This window comes from Prionailurus viverrinus, chromosome B4 (assembly GCF_022837055.1).
Source record: "Prionailurus viverrinus isolate Anna chromosome B4, UM_Priviv_1.0, whole genome shotgun sequence".
Lineage (NCBI taxonomy): Eukaryota > Metazoa > Chordata > Mammalia > Carnivora > Felidae > Prionailurus > Prionailurus viverrinus.
In genome coordinates this window covers 118,019,167-118,042,869 of record NC_062567.1, presented here as the reverse complement: position 1 = coordinate 118,042,869, position 23,703 = coordinate 118,019,167, and the positions used below count along the sequence as shown (strand labels likewise).

The 23,703-nt window shown below is 35.1% G+C and overlaps 1 protein-coding gene across 2 annotated transcripts in view; it reads left to right on the top strand.

Moving 5' to 3' along the window:
* The window catches only part of BLTP3B (bridge-like lipid transfer protein family member 3B), a 108,506-nt gene extending 91,685 nt beyond the window's left edge, over positions 1–16,821 (top strand). For both annotated transcript variants that reach the window (XM_047867064.1, XM_047867065.1), the window contains 2 exons: positions 12,160–12,353; positions 14,418–16,821. In XM_047867064.1, coding sequence (XP_047723020.1) covers positions 12,160–12,353; positions 14,418–14,537 — 314 coding nt within the window. In that variant the 3' untranslated portion in view covers positions 14,538–16,821. The remainder of the gene's footprint in view (positions 1–12,159; positions 12,354–14,417) is intronic.
* Positions 16,822–23,703: the final 6,882 nt, after the last annotated feature.

The window sequence follows — 23,703 nt, the reverse complement described above, 5'->3', positions numbered from 1 at the left end:
TGGGACACACTACTGCCTGACATTGGACACTTGATTTTTCATTTTGCACTACTGTCATTATTGGTCTGTGTATTCAGCCTTACGGCAACTGCTGCAGTCAGCCCTGTTTGAACTTTTATTCTTAGGTACTTGACCTTGCCCCTACTGTCACCGCTGTTGCCCCCAGAAAGAGAAAGTTCTCTCCCTTCCCTTCTTTAGTATCTGAGGGAAATCTAAGGTGAGTACAATTTGAGGCAACATCTGTGTCACACTCATGGAAAGGAATCAGGGAGTTTCAGTAGTCTTTTCCAACATTTATTGAAGGAAGCAAATTTTACTCCCCCAATGAAATTCTTCACATTAAGAAAGGAATTCTGATGTTGGATGGGTGAAATAAATGACAAAATGCCTATTTCAAAAACCAATTAAGAGGCAAGAAATAAATGAATAATACAGTTAATGCCAAAGAAAAGTAGAGACTTTTATAAACACGTGATAGGATTTTGAACTCCTAGAATAAGAACAAGCTCTTATGGAAAATAATCGGTTAAAAATCTTTGAAAATTAAAAGTCTTATCTTTGAAATAAAAACAATAGCCTCCCTAAAACCACCAGCTTTAAGAGACAACCAGAATTGGACCTTTTCCTACCATCCATAACACTAGCACTTCCAAATCTGCTTGAATTATTCTGGTTAATTCCTAAGTTGTATTTCTTCTTCTGCCTTTGTTTGCCTGCACTATTACCAACCCACCAACCAGAGTACCATTGTTAAAATTTAATTTGTATCAAATAACTTCTCAACTAAAGACCCTCCACTGGCTTCCTTTTGCAATCCAATTAAAATTACTGAGGTCCTTCCAGTGGCTTTCGAAATCCAACATGATCTTGTTCTTTGTTTTTCTCCATTGTTATCCCCTGCTGTTCTCCCCCTCTGCACCATTCATTCCTGTTAGTCTAACTCCTGTCTCAGGGCGTTTGTACTTGGCAGTACTTTTGCCTGGAATTCTCTTACCTCAGATATCCCCCATGCCTCAGTTCATTACTTTTCGCAGGTCTCTGGTCACATCCCCCCTTTTAGAGATTTCTGTCCATCCATCCTTCTCCCATTCCTGTCACTCCTTTTCTCCCTAGCCCTACTTACTGGTCTCAGTGAACATTTAGAACCTTTTGATATACTATATTCTTTCTTATTTGTTGAGTAGCATGTAAGTTACATGAGTGCAGGAATTCATTTGATACATTGCTATCCCTATCTCCTAAAATACTGTCTTGCCTAGTAGATATTCAAAAAACATACTTTTGTGATGTCTGGGTGAATAAAGACAGCTTAAAAACACTGGACACAGCTAAAGTTGAATATGTCTATGATAACAATGTGCAGTATAACTTCCTGCTTATGGAAATGTTCTATAATCTATAATGAAGTGGCTGTTGAGCACTTGAAATGTGGCTAGTGCAATTAAGGAAGTGAATTTTAATTTTATTTAATATTTAATCAATTTAAATTTGAATAGCCATGTGTTGCTAAATGGCTGCTATTTTATATAGCACAGATAGCAAAGACTGAACAAAGGGTATTCTAAAAAAGGGAGAGGGGAGGAAAAACAAGTTTAAAAAGTATGGTAAAATCATTGAGATAACTATTAAGAAAGACACACAATGGGGAAAGAGTGAAAGAAAAATAGAGCGGCAAAGGAGTTGCAAGGAGCTGTAGCTCTAGCAAAGCACAGTTCATTGTGCGGGGGTATCTGGGCCATGGGAATAGGGAAAGAAGTCTAGGGGAAAGAAGTATTTAAAGATGTTGAGGTATATTCATAGGGTGGGAGGGCATCGGGTAGGAGAAACACATTTCTTTTGACCAGTGGTGTTCAGGTGGCCACACATACACGAAGGAGAGCATGTATCTAAAGAGAGTTCCAGAAAGAACAGGAAAAAAGGAATTAGGAAACATAATTTAAAAAATAATGAAATGTTTCAAATTTGAAGGAAGAAACAAGCCTTCAAGTTGATAGAGCCAACTAAATGCCGAGCAAAGTGAGTGAAAGACAAATCTTACCTAGACATATTGGTGACATTTTGTAATACGGAAGACAGAGAAAAGTCTTAAACTCTTTTAGAGAGAAAAGCAAAAGGATGAAAATCAGGTTTATTTGCATCATACTCTCCATTGGCAACATTGGATGCTAAAAGATAGTTAAGTAATATCTTCAAAATTCTGTGGGACAATAATTTGAACCTTAACTTTTAATTTTTTTTACTGTTTATTTTTGAGAGTGGAGGGGGAGAGAGAGAGAGAGAGAGAGAGAGAGAATGAGAGAATGAGAGAATGAGAGAATGAGAATGGGCAGGCGAGGGGCAGAAAGAGAGGGAGACACAGAATTGGAAGCAGGCTCTAGGCCCTGACCTGTCAGGACAGCCCAGCGCGGGGCTTGAACTCACGAATTGTGAAATCATGACCTGAGCCGAGGTCAGACACTCAACCTACTGAGCCACCTAGGTGCCCCAAACCTTAACTTTTATTTTAAAGGCAAAAATAAGGGGGTGCCTGGCTGAGTCAGTTGGAGGAGCATGTAACCCTTGATCTCGGGTTGTAAGTTCAAACCCCATGTTGGATGTAGAGATTACTTAAATAAATATTTAAATATAAAAATTTTAAAAAGTAAAGGCAAAAATAAGAACAGTTTTTTTTAATAGAAAGAATTAATTAAAATGAAAAATTAGTAAGGAACAGTAATAAGAAACTAGTAAAACTTGGTGTTAAACCTAAATTTTTGTTCATTTCTATAAGGAAAATTGTTTTTAATGTGTAACTAAAATTCTATATGACGTTTGTATGAGAGGTTGCACTGGGGGGAAAAGGAAGGGAAATAGGTTAATAAAATTGTGCTCAAGTTTTTGTCTTGTTTTTGTTTTTTTTGTCCTTTTAAGAGGGCAGTTAGGGGTGCCTGGGTGGCGCAGTCAGTTAAGCGTCTGACTTCAGCCAGGTCACGATCTCGCGGTCCGTGAGTTCGAGCCCCGCGTCAGGCTCTGGGCTGATGGCTCGGAGCCTGGGGCCTGTTTCCGATTCTGTGTCTCCCTCTCTCTCTGCCCCTCCCCCGTTCATGCTCTGTCTCTCTCTTTCCCAAAAATAAATAAACATTGAAAAAAAAATTAAAAAAAAAAAAAAGAGGGAAGTTACACTAGACTTTGATAGAACAATGTGTGTTTAAATAATATGTGCTAATATTGTGTATATAACCTTAGATTACTAAAGATAATAATCTTTAAACCATTAGGACTGAGGAGAAACTTGGATGACAATATCCAATTAATCTAACAAAAGGTAAAAAATTAAAAATGGAATAAAAAGGAAGCATGATAAATAGAAAACATTAAATTAGAATTTAACAGTTAAATCATTGTGGTAAATATGAATGGTTTAAATTCCCTTGTTAAAAGGCAGAGGCACTAAGATAGTGTTAGGGGAAAAATCAAGGTATGTGCGGCAGGACATATTCCTTCAAATTTCAAAAATATTCCTTCAAAATAAAATGACACAGAGACACTGAAAATATGTGATGGAACAAAAATATATACCAGACAAAAGCTAACAAAAAGGAAATGAGAGATAACATTAAATTTAAAACTAACAGTGGGAAATGGGACAGTTTTTTAAAAGAGTTTTAGAGCATTTTTAGGTTTACAGCAAAATTGAGCAGAGGCACAGAAATTTCCCATATACCCACTGCTACCACAGGTGCATAACCTCATAGCCTCTCCTGTCATAAACATCTTCCACCTGAGTGATACTTTTGTTACAGTTGATGAACCTACATTGACACATCATTATCACTCAAAGCCCATAGTTTACATTAGAGTTATTCTTGGTGTCATACATTCTGTAAGTTTGGGCAAACATATAATGACATATATCCATCAGTTTAGTAATAACTTACAGAGCAGTCTTGCTGCCCTAAAAATCCTCTGTACTCTGTTTATCCTCCCTCCCCACTGCAGCCCCAATCTTATTACTGTCTCCATAGTTTTACCTTTTCCAGAATGTCATGTAGTTGGAATCATATAGTATGTAGTCTTACTAGATTGGTCTTTCTTTCTCATTTAGTAATATACATTAAAGATTCCTCTCTGTTTGTCCCCCCCCCCCAAGGTTTAATAGCTGATTTCTTTTTAGAGCTGAATAATATTACATTTCATGTACCACAGTTTATTTATCCATTCACCTACTGAGGGACATTGTGGTTTCTTCCACTTTTTGGTAGTTATAAATAAAAAACTAACACAAAACATCCATGCGCAGGCTTTTGTGTGGACATAATTTTTCAGCTCCTTTGAGTAAATACCAAGGAACATGATTGCTGGGTCTTACGGTAAATATATGGTTTATTTTGTAAGAAAGTGGTTGTACCATTTCTCACCAGCAGTGAATGAGAGTTCCTGCTGCTCCACATCCTTCCTTGCATTTATTGTCTGTTCTGGATTTTGACCATTCTAAATCACTGTTTAGTCATAAGTTGTTTTAATTTGCATTTCCCTGATGACATATGATGCAGAGTATGTTTTCATATGCCATTTGCCATCTGTTTATCTTCTTTGGTGAAGTGCCTGTTAAATTTTTTGACCCCAAAGAAAGATTTCATTGATAAAAGACCTCCCAAAACACGAGTCAGTCATAAACTTTTATCTATCTAACAACATATATATCCATATGTATATATATGGATTCAAAAAACAGGAATATTTAAATACCCATGAAACTTCTATTTATTGAATCTCAAAGAAATAACACCTGATTCCAAACCTTACAGTTCATGCAGACTGTTTCTCTCATTTCAGTGAAATAAGGTTTGTCATTAACACAAAAGTATAGCAGAAAATAAAATATTTATGCTTGATAAATTTTAAAACATCCTTAAAGTAATTCTTGGGGAATTATTGGCAATGAAGTGAGATTAGAATATTTTTAATGCTTCCCCACTCTAAAATGCTATCATTCAAGATTGATTCCTGGCATTTCTCACATTCCCTAAATGCAGAACCTAACTTACCAAATAAGTACTCTTTGCTAAAGAAGACAAAAGCAATATTGTTTTTAAATGAGAGGTTTGTAATATCTGAAAAAATCCACTTGCATACACATATTAGAGAAATAGAATTAAACATTAAAATGAGTAAAAAACTAATTTAAAAATCCAGGGGCTTTATGGCTCCTGATCTCAGGGTTGTGAGTTCAAGCACCATGTTGGGTGTAGAATTGGCTTAAAAAAATAAAAAAATTTAAACATAAAAAAAAAAAACCAAGGTGCTTGGACATTTCTCCTCCTTGAGTGTTCTCCCCAACATTTCTTATCTGTATTTTACAGTTAGGTACGTATATTACCAGTTGTGAACTGTATTTTATTAATTTTTTAGAGTTTTATTTTGAGAGAGGGAGCATGAGGGGGGAGGGGCAGAGAGAGGCATGAGAGAATCCCATTCAGGGAGGCCTTTGCAACATTTGGAATCGTGAGATCCTGTCCTGAGCCAAAATCAAGGGTCCGATGCTCATGGGACTAAGTAACCCAGGCACCCTGTGAGCTGTATTTTAATGCAGTAGCTAAAGGCCAAAGTAAATCACCAGTCAGGCAAAGGTATATGCATGAAGATTGGTTCAATATGGAAATTCTGTTTGCATTTGTCTTTAAAGTTGTGTGAATTTCAAAAAAAAAATCACGTCTTAGTTACTAGTCTACCCTAATGAAAGCAAGGTAATGACTATTTTTATTTTGTCATTAAGGCATATCTCACATATTATGCACTTAATTTCTTACATCTGGGAAAACTAGAAGCTGATCCTTATTACATGTACTACATTTTAAGAATATATTTTTTCTTGTCTTTAAAATGATATTTAATTGGGTCTTTTCAGCAGAGCACTTTAGGTAGTGAGGGCATATTAGAGGAAAAGGCATATGCTAGATTTTTAAAAATATCTAAACTCAGAAGCATCAAATTTAAGGCATCAAAGTATCAAAACAGTCTCCCATCTGGAGCAATGGCTATTGTGGCATTGATTCTCAACTCAAACGATTGTGATGGAGGGACTACCTCCCAATATATTATATCAGAACGTAATGGGGAAGGGGCAATGTATATTTAAAGGTCTGTAATAAGCAGCTCTTCCATACACACTCCTAGAATCATTGCTGTAATGGTTCCTAACTGGGAATGTGGGAAGATTTTTTTAGTAATGAAACCTAGTGGTTGGTGTAAAGCCTAAACTCTGAAGAGTCTGTATGACCAGAGAAGAAAAATGAATAGAAATTTCTTATTGGAATAAACAAATAACTAGTAAAGTCTATATTTAAAGTCAGAAATTTATCAATACCTTCTGTAGTACTGATAACAATTAATATTTGGATAATGCTTGCCAATTTATAAAGTTATTTTACATTAAACATCAACTAATTCTTACCAGAACCCTTTGAGATAATTAAGGCAAGTATTCTTATCACCTCCATTTTGCAAATGAAGAAATGTAAGTTTAGACACATCGAGTGGCTTCTTCAAGCTGAAAGAGCCTGTGCTAAGGGAAAAAGTATGTTACTGTAAGAAGCTGCCCATTTCATCCATGAGAGGCATGGATTTTTTTCATCATAATTTGTCCCAAAAACTTGAAAGAAGCTCTTTAAAGTATATGAAAGGAAATAGATCTTTCTACTCTAACAGATTCCAATCACCTCTATCATTCACAGGTTCTCTCTTCCCATTCCCTCTCATCTTTTTACCTTCTTCCTCCTGCCCCTTCCCTCCCATTCTCTCCCTTTTTATTTCTTCCTTTTCACTTCCTACCTCCTCCTCCTTACTTACCTCTCCCTCTTTATCTCCCCTTACCCTGTACATGGCTCTTCCTCTCCTCCCATCCTCCCCACTCTTCCATTCTCCATCTTTCTTCTCCCTCCTTCTCTGCCTCATTCCTTCTTTCCCTCTCCCCATATGTCTTTCTCTTCCCTTCTGTCTCCTCCTTCCCTTTTTTCTCCTCATCCATCTCCCAATGATTGAAATAAATGGATTTCAGAATTGTTTAGTCAGTGTTTTTTCATTATTCTTAGGATCCCATGAGAAGTGAGATATAAGCTAAATAGAGGAAGTCCTGGGTCCTCTATTATCCTAACTATAGTCAGTGTAACTCAGCTCTTATTTTTAGTCTATATTAGCATTCTGTGACAAGTTTCATTTAAAAGAAGTTTTGCTCCTTTTAAAGTCTGAAAATGAAAGTATAAGTTGCTAATCAAGTAGAGGTGTTATTAGAGAGTATAGAACTTGGCTTTCCTGTGGCATAGTATTTTCTTACAGTTTCTGTAAGTTTCTCTTACAGTCAGTACCAAGCTGAGTGGTATGCAAGTCTGAACCAACACAACAGTTTTTGTAGTTTTTTTTCTAGTTATATTACTAAAAACATAACTGATGCAAGCCATTATTATAAAAAGTAGTTTCTGATTTGGGACCACTATAATAAAATGAAGCATAGAACGGACCAAAACTCAACTTGATGTCATTTAACCATGTAAATAGAACTATTCCATTTATATATAGAGAGAGAGTAGGGGTAAAATTGATGGAATCATCATGGAGAATAATTTGGCAATTATTTCTTCTTGGAATCTTTTTAAGGGGAAAAATTATATTGAGCAGATATTACTCCTTAGTCCACTCAATACAATTTGATTTGGCAAACTGCCGTTCTCTCATTTCATGTTATTTTGGTGGACCTGACAATCATGTGACCCTATCACAAAAGTGGGAATAGGTTCCAGCTTGACCAATCAAAAGACTACCACCTTTGGATGGGGGGGCTGGGTGGCTCAGTCAGTTAAGAGTCTTTGACTCAGGTCCCGATCCCATGATCTTGAAATCCAGCTCTGCGTTGGGCATGGAGCCTGCTTGAGGCTCTCTCCCTCTCCCTCTTCCCCTCCCCCACTTACGCTTGTGCATATGTGCACACACTCTCACTCAAAAAAAAAAAAAAAGACCAGCCTTTGGGACACAGTGAGTGGTACATGAGTTGACTATGATCCAAGTATTGAGGTTTTGTGAATTGATAAGGACACTAAGAGAGAAAGGGTCACAGGCTGTAAAACTTGTTTGGGGTCATTAGAGACCACCTTTGCCATCATATGACTGGTTCAACACAAAGGAAAAGAAAAATGGACTTTAGAAATATAAAATCAGGTTCCTAAAATGACACTCCTGAAGACATCATATGAACCCAATATCCACTATCAGTGATGGACTGAAGCACCATCATTTGGACTCCCTGTTAGAGTCAAATACATTTCTTATTATACATTATACATTATTATACATTTTTTATTACAAAAAATTTTATTATTTTTTTATTGAAGTATGGTTGACTCACAATGTTATATAAGTTTTAGGTACATTTTCTTTTTTAAAAGCAAGTTTTGATTTGGGCTTCAGTTCACATGCAACCTAAAGTGCTCTGACTATATATGATCCAAAAAGGAAGAAAAAATGTTGACGTAGATACTTCCTGCCTAATTTTTTTATTAAAAATTAATTTTTAATAAAAACATTTTTGAGATATAATTTACATACCATACCATTCACCCAATTTAAGTATACAATTCAGTCATATTTAATATGTTCACAAATGGTGCAGTCTCTCCCCATTCCTCCTCCACCCCTAGACAACCACTGATTTACTTTTTGTCTCTGTAGATTTACCTATCTATTCTGGACATTTCATATAAGTGAAATCATGTAGTATTATGGCCTTTTATTACTAACTTCTTTCGCTAGATATTTTCAAAGTTAATTAATGTCATTCCATATATTAGTACTTCATCCCTTTGTAAGGCCAGATAATATAATATTTATTATATGGATTTACTAAATATTGTTTATCCATCCATTGCATGATGGACATTTGGATTGTTTCTACTTTTGGGCTATTATGAATTATACTGCTATAAACATGTATGTGTAAGTTTTTCTTCTGGGTATACATTTTAAGTATAGAATTATTGGGACATGTAACTGTTTTTAACCATTTGAGGAACTGCCAGACTGTTCTCCATAGTGGTTGCACCATTCTACATATTTACCAGTAGCAGCGTATAAGAGTTCCAACTTCACTTGTTTGCCAATACTCATTAATACCTGACTTTTTTATTATAGGCATCTTAGTGAGTATGAAGTGGTTTACCGTTGTAGTTTTGGGTTTGTTTGTTTATTCATCATGATAAGTGTACTCTTTAATCCCCATCACCTATTTCACCTATTACATCTCCTTCCCGCTCTCCTCCCCCCAACCATCCTTGGTAACCATCAGTTTGTTCCCTATAGTTAGGAGTCTTTTTCTTGGTTTGTCTCTCTCTCTTTTTTCTTTGCTCATTTGTTTTTGTAAATTCCACATGTGGGTGAGATCATATGATATATCTTTTTCTGACTTATTTTGCTTAGCAATTACGTTCTCTTCCTCGTCCGTGTTGTTGCAAATGGCAAGATTTCATTCTTTTTGATGGCTCATAATATTCCATGTATGTATACATCTTACTTTATTCACTCATCTATCCATGACACATGGGCTGCTTCCATAGTTTGGCTATTGTAAATGATGCCGCAATAAATGTAGGGGTGTATGTATCCCTTCAGATTAGTGTTTTTGTATTTTGGGGGGGGGGGTAAATACCCAGTAGTGCAATTACTAGGTCATAGGGTAGTCCTATTTTTAACTTTCTGAGGAATTTCCATACTGTTTTTTACAGTGGTTGCACTGGTTTGCATCTCCACCAATAGTGTGTAAGGGTTACTTTTTCTCCACATCCTTGCCAACACTGGTTGTTTCTTCTTTGTTTGATTTTAGCCATTCTGACAGGTGTGAGATGATGTCTCATTGTAGTTTTGATTTGCATTTTCCAGATATTAATGAATGAATGATGTTGGGCATCTTTTCATGTGTCTTTTGAACAGGCCATCTGGATGTTTTCTTTGGAGAAATGTCTGGATTTTTATGGATTTTTTAATTGGATTTTTTTTTATTTTTAATTGGGTTATTTGTGTTTTGGGGGGTGGGTAATCAGTTGTATCAGTTCTTTATAGATTTTGGATACTAACCCTTTATCAGATATGTCATTTGCAAATAACTTCTCCCATTCAATAGGTTGCCTTTTAGTTTTGTTGATTATTTCTTTTGCTGTACAGAAACTTTATATTTTGATATAGTCCCAATAGTTTATTTTTACTTTTATTTACCTTGCCTAAGGAGACCTATCTAGAAAATTGTTGCTACAGCTGATGTCAAAGAGATTACTGAAAGCTTAGAATTTTCTGAGCATAAGTTTTGCATATTTTTTGTTAAATTTATTTTTAAGTATTTTATTTTTTTGGTGACATTTTAAATAGAATTGTTTTCTTCATTTTAGTTGTGATTGTTCATTACAAGTGTTTAGAATAACAGCTGATTTTTGTATACTGACCTTATATCCTGCAACATTGCTGAGATCATTCATTAGTTCTAAGTGTTTTAGTGGATTCTTTAGGGTTTTTTTCTATATACAAGATCATGTCATCTGTGAATAGAGATAGTTTGTTCCCTTTCCTTCCTTCCTTCCTTTCTTTCTTTCTTTCTTTCTTTCTTTCTTTCTTTCTTTCTTTCTTTCTTTCCTCAACCTTGCTGAGATTATTCATTAGTTCTAAGAGTGTTTTAGTGGATTCTTTAGGGTTTTTTTCTATATATAAGATCATGTCATCTGTGAATAGAGATAGTTTGTTCCCTTTCCTTCCTTCCTTCCTTCCTTCCTTCCTTCCTTCCTTCCTTCCTTTTTCTTTCTTTCTTTCTGTCTGTCTTTCTTTTTTCTTTTCTTTCTCTTTTCTTTTCTTTTCTTTTCTTTTCTTTTCTTTCTTTTTCTGCCCCCCCCCCCAAAGGAGAGTGCATGTGTGCACACAAACAGGGGAGGGGGCAAGGGAGATTGGGAATCTTAGAATGGCTCCATGCCCAGCTCAATCTCACAACTGTGAGATTATGACGTGAGCTGAAATCAAGACTCAGACACTTAACTGACTGAGCCACACAGGTGCCCTATTTTTTTCCTTTCTAATCTGGATTCCTTTTACTTTTTTGTTTGTTTGTTTGTTTGCCTCATTGCATTGGCTAGAACCTCTAGGATAATGTTGAGTGAAAGTGGTGAGAACAAATATCCTGTCTTATTCCTGATCTTAGGGGGAAAATGTCTGGTCTCTTACCATTAAGTATGATATTAACTCAATAGATGCCCTTTATCAAATTGAGGAAGTTTCCTTTTGTTCCTAGTCTGCAGAGTATTTTTATCATGGAAGTGTTGATTTTTTCAGATGTTTTCTCCATCTGTTGAGATGATCATGTGGCTTTTGTTGTATTGATGTAGTGTATTACATTAATTGATTTTCGGATATTAAATTAACCTTACATTCCTGGGATAAATCGCACTTGGTCATGGTGTATAATTATTTATACATACTATGAGGTTCGGTTTACTAATGTTTTGTTTAAGATTTTTATTTTCATATTTATATAAGCATATTCATTTTAGTTTTCATGTGGTTTCTTTGTCTGGCTTTATGTAATGAATTGAGAAATGCTCCTCAATTTTTGAAAGAGTTTGTAAAGATTTGTAGTTAAATCTTTCCATGTTTGATATAATTCACCATTGAAGCCATATGGTCCTGGGCTTTTTATTTGTGGGTAGGTTTTTTGATTCTTGATCAGACTCTTTACCTGCTATATGTGTATTTGCATTGTCTATTTCTTCTTTAAGTCTATTTTAGTATTTTGGGTTTTGGGGAATTATTCTGTTTCATGTAGGTTAATCTAATTTATTGGTGTATAGTTGTTCATAGTATTCCTTTTAATTTTTATTTATGTAAGGTTGATAGTAATGTCACCTTCTTAATTTCGGATTCTAGTAATATCTTTCTTTTTTTTTTTTTTTTTTGTCAGTGTAACTAGACTTTTGTTGATTTTGTTCACCTTTTCAGTGAACGAGCTTTTGGCTTTATTGACTTAACTTGTGTTTCTATTTAATTATAATGTTTTCATACTAATAGAGATGTATTTCCTAAAATTAGTTTTTCACAATAGAACTTAATATATATCACATATTTTGCAACGTTACCTGAGCATTTTATTTGTCCGATCAGATTCTCAGATGCTTAACACTGGAAATGATTTGAAAAACAAAGTCAAAAGTGACTCAGTCCTGCTTACCAGTGAAGAGTATGATGTGAAGGAACAGCACAGCATTACTCAAGCCACTCAGACAAGTCCAGAGGTTCCTTGGCCTTCTCAGTTGGTTAACTTTCCTGGGTGCTCCTTTGATTTTACTAGGGAACAGGTAATAGGAAAACTAATTTATTCTCATTCAATTTGGGCAATTAAAACAAATACTAGATACTAAAAAGTCAAAACATTATTCATTTATTCATTTAAATAATGTTTATTGAGTGCTTATTATGTGCCCAGGCACTGTGTTAGATGCCATGGATATAGTGTTGAGCAAGATTGGAACATTCCCAGCCTTCACAAAGGTTGTAGTCTAATGAGAAGGTAGAGGAGTAAATGTGGGAGAGTACCAGTTCCTGGAATCTAGAAAAGAATCCTGGAGGATAGGTTCTTTTTGATGTCTTAATTTTAAGTTTGTGAAAATATTATAATATTTCAGAACATTGGAAAAATATTTTTAAACAACTTTAATGCATTCTAACTGTCTGCAGTGCTATCAATATATATTTTAAAAATTTTCCTCTCAGACTCTTTTCCATAATTTTTCAAAATAATTATTATTCTAATGTATATACTATATATATTTTTTACTTAACATGGTTTAACAAATATTTTTCCATATTGCTACATATGCTTCATAATTTATTTATTTATTTTTTTATTTTTTTAAATTTTTTTTTCAACGTTTATTTATTTTTGGGACAGAGAGAGACAGAGCATGAACGGGGGAGGGGCAGAGAGAGGGGGAGACACAGAATCGGAAACAGCCTCCAGGCTCCGAGCCATCAGCCCAGAGCCCGACGCGGGGCTCGAACTCGCGGACCGCGAGATCGTGACCTGGCTGAAGTCGGACGCTTAACCGACTGCGCCACCCAGGCGCCCCTGCTTCATAATTTATTTTAATGGCAGAGTAATATGGATGTGAATGTACTATCACTTTTTTTTAAGTTTATTTATTTATTTTGAGAGAGACAGAAAAAGTGCAAGCAGGGGAGGGGCAGAGAGAGAGAGAGAATCTCAAGCAGGCTCTGTGCACAGAGCCTGACATGGGCTGGCTCGAACTCATGAAACTGTGAGATCATGACCTGAGCCAAAGTCAGGAGTTGGATGCTCAACCAACTGAGCCACCCAGGTACCCCGTGCTATCACTTCTAATTCTTCCTCTTAATATTTGTTAACATTTGAGTTGCTTCTTATTTTTGTTATTATAAATAAAATATCCAGCAGAATTTTAATTCTCTATGCTAGAACCAAAGAATGAGTTCACTTATCTGTTCACCAGAATTTTTTGGATGTCACCTTTGAGCTAGCAATAGAAAATTGAACAATATATCATCCCCATCAAGAAACTTGAAGTCTAGTGGGAAAGATAGAAGTGTGTAATTGATGGTCACAACATACTGCAATGCAAGTGCAATGCTGGAGATTGGAGAAATATAGGGAATACCCAACTTGGTTTAAGGCAGGAATTCTTAAGCTGGACCCAAAGAAGTCTTGAGAACTTTTTGAAATTAAACATGTATATATTAATGTATCTGTGTAAATGTGTTTTGGAGGAGAGAAAGGTCTTACTGAGTTTTATCATTAAATCTTCATAGTTAGGGGTTAGGGAATAGTTCGAAGAGGAAAAAGTACTTCAACTGAGTCTTAATGTGGGAGGGGAGACCTATTGGCCATCTGGATGAAATGTTTAATGAGATATTCAGAATATGGGCCTGTGGCTCAAGACAAAGTTTCGTGCTAGATCAAGTTATGTGATAGACCCATAGGAATAGATAAGGTCATCTAAGAGAGTGAGTGACTCAAGTTATAAGATGACCAATTACAGAATCTAACAGAGTAGTAACATTTAAGGGTTCTTAAACAGCAGAGGAAAAGAAGAAAAGCCTGTGGGTGAACAGAGATAAACATGAAAGAACTGAGGCATAAAAGGTAAAAGAGAGAGGCTTAGGAAGGAAGAGCAAGGTCAGCAGTGTGTAAAACCACAGAGAGGTCGAGGGGATTTGAAATTAAACAAAATCACTATTAGATTTATAAAGTGCTTCATCTTAAGTTCACTCTCACCAGCAATGGGTGTTTTTACTATCCCAAGTGTCACACCTTTAGATACTGTGTAAATAGTCTGTATATTCTGAAAATGATTAAATTCTCTTACTTCCCAAATTTATCATTTCAGCTCATGGAAGAGAATGAATTTCTTAAACAGGAATTGGCCAAAGCTAAAATGGCTCTTGCAGAGGCTCACTTGGAAAAAGATGCTCTTCTTCATCATATAAAGAAGATGACAGTTGAATAACAGGAATGGCAATCAAAAATTAAAATTAATAGCTGTGGAGTAGGGAGGTTGTATTTATAATGTTATGTTACTAATAGCAGAAGACTTTCCTTTTCATGAAATGACAATAAAATGAAGTAGAATGTGATGAAGTGGTGACTGTTCCAAAGCCAGTTTAGAAAGTATTAGGTACGGGCATTACAATCTTTTGGTTGTTTTGTGTTTTGGGGTTTAACCCTCTTTTAAACTGGTATGATATGGGGAAGTCAGCACATGCTGTAAAATAATTACATGCCTAATGGAAAGAAGGTGTCATTTCCTAATTTTGATATCACATTATAGGCACTTTTTAAAAAGAAAATTGGAAAGCTATTGTGTTCCCACAGATTGCTGGTTTTATTTATCACTATTTGTTAATAATTTATTTACAAAGATTCAAATGCTTTTAGGGCTAGTGTAATTAAAAGGAGGCTTACCTTTTAAATGTTGTTAAAATTATGTACTTAAATCTATAATTATTTAATTACTGTGGAAAAGTCCAATCAAGTTAATAAATTATATTGACTGGGTTTGAAAATTCTGGAAAATCATCACCCTGCTGAACTTACAAAGTAATTTGAAAATGTGAAAAACAAATCATTTAAAATGATTAATAAACTGTATAAGTTAAAGCTATAATTTTCAACTAAAAGATCGTACAAATGTAAAAATAAAAAGCACAAACTGTAAAAAAGCAAAGCATTACAGTATATGGCCAACTGATTTAGAAAGCATTACTTGTACATTCCTTAAACAGTTTATGTTAGAAGTAAAAGAGTAATTTAACTATCCCTACATTTGGTAGCATTTGTAACTACAAGAATTTTAATTAATACTATTTATATTATTTCTTTACCTTTATCTTTTCTCTTTTTAAGGAGGGGAATGTTTGCAGAGAATTTTCTTTTCATATACATAAAATTTCATACCATTCTTGTAGTAACATATTAGGTAGATGTTTACACATATTGTATTTATAAAGCTAGTTTTGATTAAAGGTCTCTGTGATATAAATATTATCTTCTATAATAAGAATAATGGTACATTTTGAATTCTATTTTCTAGGGATTGTTAAGATTGAAACCAACATGAGAGAGAAAATCATGCATTATAAAAGTTTATGAGTGTTTAAGAAACAGATGTTTTTAAAGATTTAAAATATATTTCTGATAGAATTAAACTAAGTAGGGTCTATTTTAAAATTCACATTCTTAAACATAAATATATCCAAGCTATAACATGAAACAGCTCAGACTACTCTTTCTTTAAGATACTTGAAGATTTTAAATGACATTACAACACTTATGGTGCTTTGCTTGTTTGGCATGACTTCCATAGCCATCCCTATATCGGAATACTTGGAGGAAAATACATGTTTCATTTACATTAAGTGTTGAAGTGATTTAGATTTCACTGAAAACAATACTGGCCTTTTTTTTCCTTCTGTAACATCCATTTTCATTGACATTATTTAAAAATACAGGCCTGCTGTGGGAGCTGAGGATATAGCAAAGAACAAATTAAATTGTTAATTTTTTACCTCAGAGTATTTTAAAAATCACCTTTAAACCATGTTAATCTAAAACTATATAGTAGTCTTAGACTAAAAGCAAAGGTCTAATTAAAGATTTAAAACATACAGCTTATATCCTTAGAGTACTGTTGATTTGTAGGTATTCAACAAAAGCAGTCTCTTACACAAAAGCAGGACTGATGGGACATTAACTTCTTCAGAGCTGACAGTTTCTCAGGACTGCCTTATTTGCTCCATAGAAGTTTTAAATTTATGGTGTAATTGTTTAGTGTTACAGAAGCTGGATGTTTTCCTTTTTCCTTTTCAGTTTACTTGGCCTTCTCAAGAAGCATATAAACAGTAGAGATGATAATTAATATTGATTTGAGCATTCTTATATGCTTTGTTGGACTTTTTAAATTTATAGTGAGTACTATTTTTATAGAGATTTAAAATTCATAAAGCACTTTGAAAAACATTATCTCATGTAATTCTCACAACAAATCTGGGAGGTAGGTATTACTCACATTTTATAACTTTTACCAAACAAACAAACCCTGTGGCTTAAAAAAGAACAAGTGACTTGACTGAAATCACAATCAATAACTTGCCCTTTTGACTTAAATCCCAATTATATGTTTTTATTTTACCTTTGTCATTAATTCACAGATTTTGCCAGAGGTAGGGAAAGGAGTCATTTACTTACTTTTATCTGTTTTTTTTTATAAGATAAATATAATACTTTTAATTGTGCAAGTGTGATGTGTGTATATTTTTCAAACTACTTAGAAGATAGTGGGAGAACCTTTGTGTAAGTTAACCCCAACCTTTTCACAGTGTGAGAAATACAGGAGTAAACCTATGATAAACTTACCAGAATTTTTTAATGACCATAAAGTAGAAAAAACAGTTGCCATATTTTTTATTTATTTTTACTTTTATGTTATTTGCACTGAGTCTCTAGCCAGAGATGTTAGTGGTCACGGGCTGAAATGGTAATTGTGTTTTGCCATAAAGTAGAAAAAACAGTTGCCATATTTTTTATTTATTTTTACTTTTATGTTATTTGCACTGAGTCTCTAGCCAGAGATGTTAGTGGTCACGGGCTGAAATGGTAATTGTGTTTTGCCTTTTAATTTTATGTACATCAAAAACATTTTCTTAGTATCTTGTATTTTTTTTCTTATCTCATTTTGTCCTAGAATTTCAAAAGACCACCCTGTGACATTAATTGTGATGAAATGTTATTTTTATTTAAGCCACATAAGAATGGCTAGGTGTGATTGCATGAAAATATATGTAGAAAAATTAACCAGAAACTCCTTTCTGGATTTGTTGTAGTTATTTGGTATTTGTCACAACAAGAGTTATAATAACTTCCACTTTAACAACTTTTTATTAATCTCCACTCTACTCAAGACATTTCCTATTTCAGTGAATGGTACCACCATCACCCTGGTTCCCAAACTGGAAACCCTGAACTACTCTTAGACACTTTCCTCTCCCTACCTGCCCCCCACCGTCAGCTCTTTACCAGGTCCTGTCATCTCTCGTATTTGTTGGCTTCTCTCCACCTCTCATCGCCTCCCTAGCTACCATCAGCACCTTTTGCCTGCTTCACTGCAGTTGCCTCCTGACTGGTCTTCCTACAGCTCCTCTGGGCCCCCCTCTGATTCACTCTACTGCAGGCAAAATTCTCTTTTGAAGTGCAGTTTTAATCAAGGCAACCCCCCCCCCCCCATCCCTATTCTTACCCACTTTAATGGCTTTTTCTTGCTCTTAAGATGAAAACAAAAATATTTAAGTTAGAGCCACTATTTAGGGTATAATTCTGAGCATTAAAAGAGTTAATGTCCAAACCATTAAAACGGTGGCTGGCACATAATTGTACATCGCGTTTCAGTTACTTTGTTACTTCGTTGCACTTCAAGTATCTGGAATGAGTGGGAATTAAAGTGCTTCTTCCACCACAGGAGCCCTTGTTTGTGTTCCTTTGTCTTGAAATACCTCTTCCTGTTGCATTGCCTAGTTTAATTCTTATTTGTCTTTCAGATCTCACTTATTCATCACTTCCTCAGGGAAGCATTCCTTAATTCCGGTCACACAGTAAGAACCAATGTTGTCTGTTATCACATGAACACATACCTCTACTTAGCGTTGAACATTTTTGTAGTTTTATATGTATTTATTTGATTAATGTAGACCCTCTAGACTGTAAACCCCCATGAGGACAGGAACTGTGTTTTTGTTGTCAATGTTCAACTTTGTATTCCTTATGCCTCATACAGTGGCTGGCACATAGTAGGTGCTCAATAAATCTGTTGAAAGAATAAAATGAGTGGATGAGGTATCAAGGGTGTTTTTTAGGTATTAAGTTTTTCCTCTACGTTGGATTGAGGAGAGATGGAACACTGGTAGAAAGTAAATAGTGGTAGTTATTTAAAAGAACAGACACTTTGAGTCCTTAGGGAAAGAAAAAGGTGGGCAATGGAGAAATTTGCGATAGTGTTTTCTTCAGAATTTTTAGTCTCTGAACTTGTAGTTGATTTATCACAAACCATCACAAAACAGAAAATTAGCACATCACTTCATGAAACTGCTAGAGTGCCAGAATGTCATCTGGCTTTGATTGTAACATATGGTGTTGTGGCTGTGAAGATCTGACAGTCCTATCAGCCAAACAAAATGGAAACAAGGCCAAAAGAGTACTGGCTGAAATAGTTTTCGATTTTTGACAAATTGACTAGTACACAGGATCAGTAGTGCCTAATTCCTTAAAGTACAAAAATCTCATTTTGGTACTCACTTGTTCCTAGAGATGGTGAAAAAAGTAAATTTTGAGCTAAGCTTCAGTTTATTTTTAAAAATGAAATACTAAAAGCTAGACTTAACACAGGATATAGAAACAAATAATGTTTTTAAAACACTCATTTCTTCATTAAATTATACTACTCAATAAGTTTTTTTTTAATTTTTTGCCACCTTTATTTGAGAAATACAAAGGTAAAAGGAAGCAAAAATGTAAGCATGATTGTTTTTACCAAATATTAGATGTCTGATGAATTCTTGTAGAGTGGAGGAAACTCACGTTACTCTTACAGTATTGAAATGCAGCATATATGTTGCTAACACTATTGTGTAGTCTTGCAGGTTTGAGAATTTGAAACTCAGAAAAATTTTAAGAGATATGAAATGAACTTAATGTCTTTTTTTCCTACTTGTGTAATAAAACATATGTGATAATGTTTTGTTCTTAGAAGAAAACATATCACTAAATCAAAAGAAGAGTAAACTGGGTTTTAAAAGATTTGAAACCATTTAGACAAAAAGGCAGTACTTTATTATAAATTAGATTTTATCTTCAATTTGCTTGTGTCATCTATCAAAAGTCAATTCCTTCTTTACAAGTTATATTAAACTGAATGTTAAGTACAATACTCATTCTTAACTCTTCACTGTTTATATGAAAAAATATTTGCTCAATTAGTGAAGAAATACTTGAGCGAGATGGAGATTAGGAGAGCACAGTGAGGTGATTTAGTCTTTTTCTTGCAGCCATTTGGCAGAATTGTTTTGGCTGATATGACAAAACAATCAAATACTGAATCACAAATGCCATTAAGAATAAATGAGAATAAAAAATAGGTATATGAATGAAAGCTTAAATAAATAGAGATCAGAAGTATCTCTGAAGGATATGAGTGAAATAAATACAGGGGTATGATCAAAGCCTATCATTCCCAATATTTAAAATCACTCCAATTAAAATAGATATATAGTATAATCAGAGCAGGAAATTTTTAAAGTAACCATAGTAAACAAATACGGTGTAAGGCATATGGTGGACAATATTCCAATAATAAAGCACTTGAAAAAGATTTGTGGGAAGGAATTCACTTCAGTTAAAACCCAAAGCAAAAAATTGGTATGGAAATTCTGTTTGTTTTTTTTTAATGTTTATTTATTTTGATTTGAGAGAGAGAACGCGCAAGTTGGGGAGAGGGCAGAGGGAGAGAGACAGAATCCCACGCAGGCTCCACACTGAGTGATGTAGGGCTTGATCTACAACCCTGGGATCATGGCCTGAGCTGAAATCAAGAGTCAGATGCTCAACCGACTGAGCCACCCAGGCGCCCCGATATGAAAATTCTTAAATGTAATGTGAAAAATTGGCACATGCAGAAATTCAATTCTTCACTAAATGATATGCCCACAACTGTTAAGATTCTAATTTCAACATGGAAAGTGAGGAAATTCACTGCTAGTGGAGACATTTTATTGGTATAGCAATAATATGACATCTTACTTAGCATTTTGTCCAAATTCAAGATATTTGCTTCATAATACTTATTAGCATAATTAGCACAGACAGGTATGATAATCATTTGCTGCTCTTTAAAAAATTTTTAATTTATATCCAAGTTAGTTAGCATATAGTACAATAATGATTTCAGGACTAGAATCCAGTGATTCATCCTCTACATATAATACCCAGTGCTCGTCTCAACAAGTGTCCTCCTCAGTGCCCCTCGCCCAATTAGTCCATTCCCCCACCCAAAGCCCCTCCAGCAATCCTCAGTTTGTTCTGTATATTTAAGAGTCTCTTATGTTTTGTCCCCCTCCCTGATTTTATATATATTTGCTTCCCTTCCCTTGTTTATGTTCATCTATTTTGTATTTTAAATTCCTCATATGAGTGAAGTCGTATATTTGTCTTTCTCTGGCCAATTTTGCTTAGCATAATACACTCTAGTTCCATCCATGTTATTGCAAATGGCAAGATTTCATTCTTTTTGATTGCTGAGTAATACTCCACTGTATGTAGAAACCACATCTTTATCCATCCATCCGTCGATGGACATTTGGGCTCTTTCCATACTTTGGCTATTGTCGATAGCGCTGCTATAAACATTGGGGTGCGTGTGCTCATTTGCTGCTTTCTTTACTCGGATTTATTTTTACTTTCTTCATCCCTTGCAATTGAACGAGATTTTTTTGTGCAAAACAAAAGTTATGAAGGTAAGAGAGTCTGAATAGGCATATGGAATGAGCAAGTTCAGCAACTTTTTCATATCCCATTTCTATAAATTTCCATAATTGAAAGAATTCTTATATCAATAAAAATATGCCCAGGCCAAGAATATCTTTATGAAAAGTGGTAGGTTTTTGCTACATTAGTACAGATATTTGAGAAATACTGTAAATGTATATGAGCCTTTTCTATAATTTTAGTGGGGGTACAGTTAATACTTTGCAATTTTTACATGTATCTTTTAGTCTCCTCCCCCACTTTTTGCCTTCAGAATTCAATTTCTTGTAAATATGTTTTGTTAGGGAGGATTTAGCTTGATTTTGTTTCGATCCACTTTTTGTGTAGCTTCATTAGTATGCCCAGAGACCATTTTAGTATGTGACCAAATTTAGAAGTTGAAGCACAAATAATAAAAATAATATACACTGGTGGTTTTATATTCATTTTTTCCCTCCTGTTTGTACAGTCAATATTGCAATATATCATTAAGTCAAAGAATAAAATTGCAGAAGAGTTGGAAGGAAACTTAGAAGTCCTCTAGTTCAGCCTCCCACTCAAAACCAGTCCAGAGGGTTGCCTGGATGGCTCAGTCAGTTGAGTGTCCGACTTTGGCTTGAGTCATGATCTCCCGGTTCGTGAGTTTGAGCCCCACATGGGGGTCTCTGCTGTCAGTGCCAAGCCTGCTTCAGATCCTCTGTTCCCCTCTCTCTCCTCCCGTCCCCAGCTTGTGGGTGCTCGCTCTCTCTCTCTCTCTCTCTCTCTCTCTCTCAAAAATAAACATTAAAAAAAAAAAATCCAGAGTTTCCAACATGGAGTCACCAAATTACAGCTGAAATTCCTAATGAGAAAACATTCTACCAGACAAACTTTCCTGTTTTAAGTAGTTCTAATTGGCCATTTTTTTTTTCCTATTCGTGAATTAGAACATCTCCCTTGTACTACATGTTGGTCCTACATTTTTTATTCACATACAAAAGTGATCATATCTCCTGCCAAGTCTCTTTTCTAGGCTTAGCATCCATAATCCCTTATTTTTCAAAAGACAGTTTGTTCAAAGACTTTACCATTATTTGTCTTTTGGATGTACCCCAGTTTGCTAAAGTCCCTCTTAAAACATTTAAATAAGTTTGGATTTCTCTGTCTACAATTTAAAGAAAACTGACTTTAAAAGTTTTAAACTGACTTTCCCTAAAAGTTTTAAGTAGAAGTGGTTTAATGTTTCATATTACAAAACAATACATCTAGAGATGAGTGGTTACTGATGCTCATTGATGTTATCACGGATTATATTCTTTCCATCTTTGTGTCTTCTTCATTGCAGGGCATTTTAGCTTCATACTTCTCTCATGGTTACGAGTTAACCACAGCAAGCTCCAAGCAAAATCTCTTTACACAGCTTCATCCACAGGGGGAAAGAAAAAACGTGTTTTCCCTCATCTTCTTTTTAAATAAAACCTCCCCAAATTCCTCAGCAGATGCACCCTTATATCTTGTTTTGAAATACATCGCATTCCTGTCAAAACCACCATTGGTTAAAATTAATCACTTCCAGTGGATGCTTCCCTGAGTATGTGGTCACTCAAAGGTGAGAACCTGGTTAAAAGGGTCTCTGCCTACCAGAAGGGTAGGAAGCAGATAGATTTGAGTAGGAAATCAACAGTGCAAATCACCAACACTGAATACTTAACACCACGTGGTCCGACGAGGAATACAGTGGGACTTACTAACACAAAACATATTTAAAAGCTAGTAAATGGCAGGCAGCAGGTCTGATGTTAGGATACCAGCTACCTATTCCCAATCACTATTCCCATAGATTCAATCTGGTGGGGGAGATGGGCGAGTAAATTTCAGTTTCAATATGATGTGTTAAGTGCTATGATAAGTGCATGTAACCCAGCCTTGGGGAATCAGAGTAATTCCGAGAGGAGATGTCATCTAAGCCAAAGTCTGAAAGACGTGTCAATTGACTAGAGAGAAGTTTCTAGGCAGCGAACAGTTTGGAGACGAGTATATGTATTGGAGCATGGTTGCTTTCAGGAGAACCGCACTACTGGTTCAGATGTGTCTTTTTAGGGGAGTCCAAGAGTATATTTACTTGGTTTTTAAAGCACTTTCCCCTTCCATATATAATTTTGCTGATTTGTAACCATCAGGACTTTTCCATTCAAGTACATTACTGCTGACTCAGGTCTCCTATCTTGTATATTTGCAATTTATTTCTTAAACTTGAGTGTAAGTCTTCCCATTTACTTCATTCATTTAAGCCCGATATATATTAGGCCAGGAGTCCACAGCATTTTTTTCTATAAAATTTTTTTCTATCTAGCAATAGTTTTTGTGGATCATGTGGTCTCTGTTACAGCTACTCAACTCTGCCACTGTAGAGGGAAGGCAGCCACAGGCAATATGTAAAGGAGTGGATGTGGCTATACTCCAGCACATCTTTACAGAAATAGGCACTTGGCCTTCGTGTGTTGACCCTGATCTAAACTAGACTGCCTGTATTAATCTAGTCCCAGGATAACTTAAACGAAGCACCAGGAAAGGGAGATTCCATATGTCTTCCTAGTAAGTCTTCCACAGGGATGCTGACCTGAGAA